The sequence below is a fragment of the Xiphophorus couchianus genome, chromosome 4 (genome assembly GCF_001444195.1).
Source record: "Xiphophorus couchianus chromosome 4, X_couchianus-1.0, whole genome shotgun sequence".
Taxonomy (NCBI): Eukaryota; Metazoa; Chordata; class Actinopteri; order Cyprinodontiformes; family Poeciliidae; genus Xiphophorus; species Xiphophorus couchianus.
The window spans coordinates 14,345,930-14,356,689 of NC_040231.1; the positions used below are offsets into that span (position 1 = coordinate 14,345,930).

General features: G+C 38.6%; 1 protein-coding gene across 1 annotated transcript; it reads left to right on the plus strand.

Annotated features, from left to right (window-relative positions):
- The first annotated feature begins 1,164 nt into the window (after nt 1-1,164).
- rcn1 (reticulocalbin 1, EF-hand calcium binding domain) lies at nt 1,165-8,188 on the plus strand. The gene is made up of 6 exons (XM_028015743.1): nt 1,165-1,684; nt 2,485-2,678; nt 3,179-3,357; nt 6,332-6,392; nt 6,856-7,055; nt 7,131-8,188. Exons 1-6 carry the CDS (start codon nt 1,452-1,454, stop codon nt 7,236-7,238), a joined length of 975 nt encoding a protein of 324 aa, XP_027871544.1. The 5' UTR covers nt 1,165-1,451; the 3' UTR covers nt 7,239-8,188.
- Nucleotides 8,189-10,760: the final 2,572 nt, after the last annotated feature.

The window sequence follows — 10,760 nt, forward strand, 5'->3', positions numbered from 1 at the left end:
AAATAATGGAACAAATTCCATGTTGAATTTTAATGTTAATCATTGCTCACTAGGCTGAGATTTAGGAAGAGTAGAAATTATTAAACTGTTATGTGTTTTTCAGATTTCAGGATTTTGCTTAAATTCTTTTAGTTTGTCCAAAACATGATACTGTCATTAAAATATGATGACAAGTACACCAAATGAAAGAAGTCATTATTTATTTGTAAATATGAACAAAAACTACATGAACACAAACATTATTCTGATGAAATGAGATAAGACCATAAAATATTAAAATCTACAGTTCTTCTTATCATTAAAGATCAAGTTATTTTAAAAAAAACATACCTCAGTGTTTTTCAGATTTTTCAAAGCAAATGTCGTTAATTAACGGTAACTCTGCAGGAGTTCTGCCGATCCACATCTCAGGCCAGAGAATCTGTGGACAGGACAACAACCCAGCATAAGCTCCATATACCTTCATGGAAGTGTCAAAAGAAAAAAAAACAACTAATTCCAATTTGCAGCTTTATACAAGCTAGAGACACAGCAAACATGGAAAATAGTGTTCTGTTCTGGTTAGATAAGACCAAAATGTAACTTTTTTGACTTGCATGTGAACTGCTGAGAGGTAGAAAACTAAGACTGCAGATCCCCCTGAACACAATATAATTACATGGTGGTGGCATCATCATCATTGTTCTTCAGCAGGAGCAGAGAAGCTGGTCATTGTTGATGGGAGGATGGATGAAGCTAAATGCATCTCAAACCTGTCAACAACATCACCCTATTTATTGAAGCTGACTGAGCATGAGGTATTTTACCGTAAAGAATATGGAAAAAACTTTAGTCTCTGGATGTGTGACGCTGGTATTGACATAGGCCACCCTGGAAACAAAATGTGATTCTACAAAGTCTCTATGAAAAGAATATGAATACAAATACGTGCCACAGATTTTTTTTAACTTCGTGCTATTGATGTCACTTCATAGTAATGCACTACTTTGAGCTGGCCGTTCCTTTACAACTTCTCATTGTACTTTCACCTTATCACTTGTCGGCTTGCAACGTGGCGCCTTAACTCCTGTAATGTTATGAAAAGCCCATCTGTGCATTGTAGGGATCATGTGATTGGACGGAGCGGGGGGGGGCCACTGTAAAACGGATGCTGTGATTGGTCGTACGTAAAGCGGCAGGAACTCCCGGCTTGGTTGCATCCTTACCACAAGAAAAGAGGACGGGACTGCTTTCAAACTGTGCAAGTGAGGAACTGGAAGTGTTTTTAGTGGAGCTGGTGGCTGGCGCTGATGTTTTTACAGGCTCGGCTTCCAACGAAAGAAGAAGAAAGAGCTCCGTTTGCAGTGGGAAGTGGAAGTAGCTGCTTTGCCAACTGATTGTAGCTTTTCCAGGCCTGCTTGTGGTGTGTAAGGGGGGCTGCTGATTAAAATCAGCATCAGCCCCAGAGACTGATGGCTGGATTTAGCTTTAGCTTTAGCTTGGTGTGCGCTGCGCTCCTGGGCGCCTTCCTAGTGAGCGCGAAGCCCATGCTGAGGAAAGAGAGGGTTCTCCGTGACCCAGAGCTGAGCAGACAAGCCCACGAAGACAATAAGAGCTATCAGTACGACCATGAGGCCTTTCTGGGCAAGGACGAGGCCAAGACGTTTGACCAGCTCACCCCCGAGGAGAGTAGAGACAGACTGAGGTGAGAAGGATCCCCCTGACAGTGATAAGCTCTGATTTTTCTCTTAATATAATCCACTCAGTCTCAGGCTGGAGTCTGCAGCAGTACAGATTGGTGACATGAAAAATGAACAGGAACACATGTTCTTTAAGATGATCTCGCCTGTATGTTTTTCCTTTATGCCAACAGGACAGCCTTACAAGTTATAACTGGATTGTTGCATACAGTTGTTGGAGTGAATGTGCTGTGGAAGGTGTTTTCAGCTTCACTTTGACAAGTTGGCATTATGTGCCACATATGTATGAGGTGTGGAGCTGAAAGGGGGTGGACCCCTGTTGGGACGTCTCAACGTGGCAACATATATGTCTAAGAATATACCACAGTGCATGTTTTTTTTTTCTTTCTAAAATTGGGTTCATTGCGCTCCACCCACTGGAGTATTCTCACTGAAGGTGTGTCCCTTCTACTAAAATACTTTGAGATGCACCAATTAGGCTTTTTCCCAGCTGAGACCGACTTTTGCCTTTGAGGTCTGAAATGCAGATTCTGCTCTTGAAGGCCTGTAACACACAAACACGCCAATTAAACATCATGTTGGTGGATTTATTTTTTTTCTTTTGTAGAACAAAAAACATGTGACATTTTAAGTTTTGATCCAGTTAAATGAATTGTTTTTATCCCGAGTATTCTACCTTTCTAATTGAACCTCTTAGAAGCAAGTGCATGTTTTTACAATGTCATTAATCAGAGTTGAAATGTCTACATTTAAAAAAAAAAAGAAGAACTTGTATCAATAATGTCATCTATTTTTCCCCCCTCAGCAAAATTGTGGACCGTATAGATGGGGACGCAGATGGGTACATCACGACAGACGAGCTGAACGCCTGGATAAAGCGTGTCCAAAAGCGCTACGTGTACGAGAACGTAGCAAAGGTGTGGACGGATTATGATCTGAACAAAGACAACAAGATCTCATGGGATGAGTACAAGCAGGCCACTTACGGATACTATCTCGGTATGGCTCCTCTGGTAGTAGACATGCTGTTATTCAAAGATGTCCCGATTAGGCTTTTGCTTTCTGATACCAATTTTGATTGGTTCCCTTTTTTGTTTGTCTGAGGACTGTAACGCATGGAGAAGTAAAAACTTACGATGAAACTTCCTTAATTGAGATTTCAGATTTGAAAACAACAACAAAAACTGAATTAAGCGTCAAAGCAAATAACCCCAAACGCTTATAATTTCTTACCTTAAACAAGGTACATGGAAGTACGTGCTATTTGTTTATAGACCGAGAATGATGGGAGTTTTTAATCTTGTTGTACTTTATAAGTAGTAATTTAAAAGAAAAATCTGTCTTTAACCTGCTGATTACTGATCAAAGGCAATCAAGTGAAGATTGGCCAGTTCCGATCCACTTTATTGTTTCATTTTTTTCTTTTTCTTTTTGGTAACACTATGTTAAAGAGCTATTTCAATGCCAGATAATAACCTACTTTAAATGCATGCTTTCAGCTAACCCTGAGGAATTTGAGGATGCCACAGACAAGTTCAGCTTTAAGAAGATGCTCCCTCGAGATGAGAGGAGATTTAAAGCAGCAGATCTGAACGGCGACCTGGCAGCAGACCGGGAAGAGTTCACATCTTTCCTCCATCCTGAGGAGTTTGAGCACATGAAGAATATTGTGGTTCTGGTAAGCCCACCCCTTCCCCTCCCCCACCTCTCCCTCCCCTAAAAACACACAGTAATTACATATGATTAACTCGTAAGACCACGCCATCAATTTTCTTATCTGGATTTCAAAGACAGTGAACTGAAGCCAATGTTATAGTTGGATAAAGAAGCAAAATTTTTTAAAAAAAAGTTAATTACATGACGCATTATTTTAGTTAGAAACCCCAGTTTAATTTTGGAAATATAGCTGGGTTTAATCTGTGGCAAAATTGTTTTTGCCACCTTTGTATGACTCCCTAATGAAATTTGAACAAGTTCTGGAAATCATTGCATCTGTAGATTCTTTTTGGAACAGACCCGATGGGAACCAACAGACAGTCCCATTTAGGCCCCGATCTTTAAATATAAATCTGGGTTTGTGGAACATTGGCGTGGCAAATGTTAGCAGCGATGCACTGTGCTGCCGTGTTCATAAAACTTGTACCACCCATTTGACAGAGTTAATAATTAATCCCTCATTTTTCCGATGTCGCTGAATGTTAACCAAGAAACGGCTCAGGCAGCGGTGCTTTTACGGCTCTTTACTGTAGTGAACACAATTGTCAAAGATTGGAGTCCCTAAAACTGATGCACAGATGTATTGTGGGTTTTTTTCCCCAACAAGTTATTCAGGTCTTTCACACAGAAGTGCAGAAAGGAGGCTTTGATGGCGCACGTTGTTACAGGGAGAAACATAAGAAGGAGGCACTTTGTGGCTTAGGAAGAACATGGCTGTAGGGTAACGGGACAGAAAACTAATGGAGGTTGTTGTGCAGGTTCAGGCAAGAGCATAAACTGTTCCCAGTGAAAGCCAACGATGCACACACACACACACACTCTCCTTCACATAACAGAACTCTCTGTTAAAAGGTCCGGCTTCACATTTCTACCTGCTGAGATCTCATTGTTGCCTGTAATTCTGCTCTCAGAGGCCAGATTTGTAGAGGAGTGGCTGCCGAACATTCACTGAACAAAATGTTCAAGATTCTTCTTTAGTAAGGATCCAAATCTGGAGCAAAGCAGGTAGATAGATAGATAGATAACTGTTTGCTTGAATTGACTACAACGGGCCAGTTGGACAAAGATGATCCCTGGGGTAAACAGGTGGAGGCGCTGCGGCTCCCTGTTGTCTCAGTTAGACAAGGAACAGCTTTAAATTGCATACCAGAATCATGTAATTATTCGGAAAAGGACTGGACTTGATCTGTTTGTTTGAAATGATCCAAAGCAGATGATTTTATTTTCACTGTAATGAAATTTCCACCTCACATTCTTGAGGTTTTATTGTTGAGTATGATGATGTAAATTTGTCTGTCACACAAGATGATGCATTGCTCTTTTTAAATATGTCACATTGAGCAAAATTATTCAAAACATTAAAATTGTAATCTCCATGTAAATTCAGGCTGTGAACAGGAAATCTGCAAATTAGGGACAGAATAATGAAGAGACAGATTAATGCAAAATATATATATATTTTTATTGACATGAAATCCATTTTTATAACTTTTACAGAACATTTTTTACACAAAAGTATAAAGCTGTGTTTTGACTGTAAGTTTTTAGGTGTTGTGGCTTCTCCAGATATTTGGATACAAACTGCTTAGTTACACATAGTTAGTTGGACATCTATTCAGAAAAGGCAATAAAAATACAAAATATTTTAACTATACATTTACATTTTGATATTATGTCTCTCTCAAATCCGTTGAATTTAGAAGTTATCAGTTGGATAATTTTTCCCTTTGTCTGTTCTGATCAGTGATTGTTGAGTTTTGTTTTCTTGTTGCTTGAATGCAACAAAGCAAAGAACTTCCCCTGCTTTTGGTCTATAAAAGCATCATTTATGTTTGATTGTCCATACAAAAAAAAAGATTGAAGTCATAAGCAGTGGAACAGAAACAGAAAAGTAGCTGTAAGCTAATTATTTTGTTCTTGGTTATGTATGCACATGTTTTTCTCTGTCCTACTGATTTCTTTTCTTGTTTTTAGAAACCTGTTTGAAATAAATAAATCAAATCAGAAAATCAAGCTTGGGTTCAAGAAAAATGGGTGTTGACGAGCAAAGGCCAGAGCTGCGTCTTTCTAGTTTCTTATTTTAAGCCCACATTATTTTCCAAACAGTAGCATTTAGAGGATTTCCAAGATACCTGTGTTTTCTCCACTTTATTTTTCCATTTGCTGCTGTTTAACTACTATAAGTTTACAAAAACAAAACAGACTGACCATACACTTATTTTATTGTACACCATGCTATTGTATATTGTAAGAACATAATACGCTTTAGCTGTCTGTGTTTTGTTTGCTGTTTTGTGGTGCTTTTTTTTTTTGTCTTGCCTACAAGTAAAATGAACATATCAGTGTTAAATAAGACATTCTACAGTCTGAAATTATAACCGTCATTTTATGGCAAGCATTTTAGAAAATAAACCTAGATAATTTTGGAGATATTAATTACTTTTTATATTGAATCTTCCGGTAAAAGTGCTTTATGATGCAGGTGACTCCATCACAAAATGACTGTTATGTCCTGCTTATAAAAGGTGCAAAACAGCTTGTTTATTATCAGAGGTCCAAAAATCTTCAGCTATATCAATAACTAAGTCTATGTATTTATTACAGAAAGTCTTTCAAGGTTAAATCTTTAACTTTTATCCATTAATTCTGGGATGAAATTGGGAGAGCTATTCAAAATAAGTTTAAAATGTTAAGTTTTACTAATTGTTGCTGAAAAATGTTATTTGTCTTTTAATTAAGAGGTTTCAGTTCTCATCAGCAGCGCTGTAATTGGCATGTCAGTCTGCCAGCTCGGCTATAAGTCGACCCTCACACACTTATTCACTTGCACGGCCAGAGGCAACATGTCTCCCTCTTAACTACTCTCAGTGGAAGTCCCACTACACTTGACCCTCATGTCTCCTTTTAATGACGCTGTTAACTCGTTCTGAATGCAGGAAACGCTGGAGGACATCGACAACAACGGCGATGGACATGTGGATGAAGACGAGTACATTGGTGAGTTTGGAGAAATAAAATCATATTAAATCAAATTAGGTTTAAAAAATAGTTTTGGAGAAATCGGCACTGAAGGCATCTGCCAGCTGGGCAGTGTGCTCTGTGAACTGAAAGGAAACTGTTAAAATATGAGGAACGTAAAGGCAAGGGGAGGAGTTTCGTCTTTTAATTCTTATTCATGTCTGAAGTTTTCAATTTCTTTGAAGCAGAATTAAAATTTGAAACAAGTCTTAAGGTTTGGTTGTTGTTTTTGTCTTTCATTTTTGCAAACAGTTTTGTTTCTGAACCCTGAACTCTCGCTCAGGATTATAACTTCCTTTGCTACAAATTTCAAAATAAAAGCTTGTGTTTCTATATTTATTTATGCTCATAGCTTGAGCATTGTTGTGTTTTTAGTTTTAAAAAGTGACTTAAGAGGAAAAAACATCTCCAAACAACAACATAAGTGTTTCTCTGTCTGAAGCCGACATGTTTGCTCACGAGGACGGGGGTCCTGAACCTGACTGGGTCAGGACTGAGCGAGAGCAGTTCTCCGACTTCCGAGACCTGAACAAAGACGGAAAGATGGATCTGGATGAAATCCGGCAATGGATCATGCCACAGGACTATGACCACGCCCAGGCCGAGGCCAGACATCTTGTGTACGAGTCCGACCAGGACAAGGTATGCTGCTTCAGCTGCCGCAATAAGCTTTAAAATGTATCCAGTTTATTCATCTTCTCTTTTCTGTGTCAACAGGATCAGAAACTGACCAAACAGGAAATTCTTGACAACTGGAACATGTTTGTTGGAAGTCAGGCCACGAATTATGGTGAAGACCTCACCAGGAACCACGATGAGCTCTGATGTCTGATTATCTGTGTCCTAAAAAAACAGAAATCAGGATGGGCCTTACAGTGATGCTTCTCACATAGGAGATGGGTAGAAGATGGACCTACCAAGATTTTGTGATCGGTGTTTTAGTCCTCCTGCAGATAGTTTTGTTCCTGACATTCAGGAACGAAACCAGAGGGGTCTTGCTCTTTGTTTTGATCAGTGCCTTCCAGCCAGGCGGCATCAGGCTGTGCTGCCTCTGAGATTTCTAAAAGTGTTTGTAGACATCAGTTGTATGAACAGTTTGTGATAGAAATGATAATGTGAAACCTCAACTTAGAGCATTTACTATGTTTTTTTTTAGATATTTATCAGATGACTTCGATAATGAAAGTTGGGGAGGAATAGGATTTTTTACTGAAAATGTTTGTTTGCAGTCTAATTACACTTGTACTAATTAGTAACGGGTTTTTGTTTAGCTAAAGTGCTTTGATGATTTTCTTTTTATATTGATGAAACATGGCATGAATTTTGCACGCATTTGATTTTAATGTAGCCTGTGAACATCTTTTTTTCTTCCTCCATATTTAGTTTTTACTGTATTTATTAGTGTATGCAAAAATATTAGTTTTTACTTTTATATTGTTTTAGATTTAAGTTTACACTTTACTTTTCCGCAATTAAATTTTACAACTTTTTTTTTCAACAAGTTGTAAATAAAATTGGGAAAAGTATTTTCAGCATAATCATCCGGATGGTTTGATTTTTCTAAAATTCCTTTTGTTTTCAGGGAGTTTATGAAGCTTACTGTAAAAAAAAAAAACTATTTCTAAGAACAGAGCCTAACAGTGGTGTTTATTCTGATCAAAACATTGCTAAAAATTACATTTTATGAGAACACTGAGGTATATAAAAAAATGGCACAAGTTTTCAAATCTTGTCCAGATGCATAAAAAAGTAATAAATATGTTTTTCCATTTTAATTGTGTCATAGCCCTGTCTTTTAGGCTTGTTTGATACATTACAAAGGTGATTCTATAAAGTTTCTTGGTGTCTGGGTTGAAACAGGGAGGAGGTTGGAGGAAATAGGTGAGGTTAGGCACCTCTCTATTTAAACAGACAATTTTACTCATTCCTTGATTCCTCAAAGTTGGATTTGTTTTGTGGTTCAAGGGATTGTTTGGGGTTTTTCACAACGACGACCAAGGTTGGGTTCTTTTTTTGGGGAACCCCAGGCTTCTAATGCTCGATCACACAAGTCAACCATGTCCTGTAATGTGGTTTGTTAGATCATAAACACACATCCAAGCCCCCAAAAGTCACAGGTTTTGACCTTTCACATCAAGATACTGCAAATCCATTGAAATTCAGTGCCATCCCGTATGCCAACCTCAGTGTTATCTGCATCAGTACCTAATACATTGGCTGTTGAACTGAGTTATGTTTTTCTTCTAATTGTAGTTATCCCGGTAATTGAGGACAAACTGCTTGTTTTCCTACTTTTAACCGGGGCAGTTTTAAGTCCTTACAAACATGATATTGATATCTGTGGTAAATGGATTGGTTTTCCTGTGAATTTAGTATTGTGGTACATGTGAGAACTCCTATTCAAAGACCGGATCACAGCCAACAAAGCATAATGGACCTATTCAAGTACTCTCTTTCTCTTTAAGGATCTCTCAAGTACTTCTAAGCTCCTGCAATCAGTCCACAAACATGAACAGCTTACAAAGCTACAAGATTTTATTTGTATTTCCGGGTCGTATTGTAATATTTTCTTACAGTTTAAGACAGCCAATCTAGGTCTTTCAAACATTAAATCCTCAATGTTGTCTTCTGATTCAACGGACATAAGAAACAAGCATATACTGTTAACATTTCTCTAGACTAATTGCAGTCCACATGCACTGTGGAGAGACGGAGTTGAGAAGACTTGCTGTTGCTGCTGGCTGTTGCAGTAAAACTCTCGGATGTAACTGAGAAAACGGCGCTGCCACCCAGCTTGTCCCCTCTGCTTACTCATGTGGAACATACGGATATATGTGTGCCAGTTAGCAAGACAAGTCAAGCGGGACCAATGCGATAAAGCTCATTAGGAACAAGGGATGGAGCGATGGATGTATGTGTTGGCCATGTTGTTGTGCTATAACCTAAGCCATTACTTTAATCTTAGAACAGAGGCCACAATTCCACAAAAAGCTACTCTGTAATGTTGCATTTGAATGTTTTTATTGTTTTCTTGGCAAGGTTAGACAACTAGGAGTAATAGGATAGCTTCAAAATAATTATTTTCTTGCATGTCTTGGTGATTACCTTAATATTTTCTGAAAGACAGTTTTAACAGAGACACCAGAATTTGTTTTATTTGTGGTTTTGGTTGTAAGTTGTTTTTATTTGCTTTTTATTTATGGTTTTTGGTTGCTTTATTGTCTTCCTGTTCCAGCGTGGAGTGTTCTGTACAAAATTATATTTTATTAGTCTTTCCATCTGTTACTGATTGAACAGATTTGATCTTTCTATATGATCAAAGGAAACAAGCGAAAGCACTTGTTTCCTTTCTCTTCACAAATGAAAAGCAGATTCAAGGTGTTTCACAGTATCAACATTTCAGTCTCATGTAGATTATATATTGGCTTCTCCATTGGTTGACTTAAGCATGTTGGGTTGTTCCAGTTTCATGCATCTGAATAATTGGGAGGCCTGAAACTCCAAAGTTCCTCAATGCACTTCCTCCAGACGGCATATGAGGTATGTCATGTGTCATATTGAATCTGTGTGTCAGAACCAATGTGTGATTGAAGGTGGATGGGTATTAGTGGTGTGCAGAGATGTAAATGAACCAAATGTGTGTTCTCTTGAAGATGTGGCGAGAGGGCGCACAGGCTAGCTGCCTCGCGGCCATGTTTAACAGTCTGCCCCTCCTGTTTACACCAGGGTACTAATCATGCACACTGGGTTGGGGGGGCAGGCGGAGTGTGCGCATAGTAATGCCTTCAGACGGGTCTCATATGAGTGTCTGCGTAGATCAGCCCTTTTTCTCTGATAATAATGAGCCCTCTGGGTGAGGATCAGGCTGGATACACTCAGAGAAGACGGTCACAAAGTGCACCACTCAGCAACCCCAAAGAATCATTCTCGCTTGGGCTTGTCCACCAACTGTCTTCTTCTCATTTTCTACCTCCATTTCCTTATCACAAATTAACAGCAGCGAACTCCAAACAGCCACAACAATTAAACAGCTTGCATAACAAACTAAACAATCCATCCAATCTGCTGTCAGTTCCCCTTACCTCCTTTCAGTCTCATACAATCATCATGATACTCTATTTTTTGTTTGAGTCTTTCTCCACTCACTCATATTAGTCATTTTAATGCCCCATGTGGATTTACTTTCCATGTTGTTATTTCCAATGATCTTTGGGACAAATAAAACCCACCTGTTCAAGACTGCCTACTCCTTGTGATTCACTGTTACGTTTGATGTTTCTTGCTGCTGTTTTTACTTTTTTTCTAAAGTGACCTTGAGAGTTATGAAGGATGCTTCAAAATAAAATG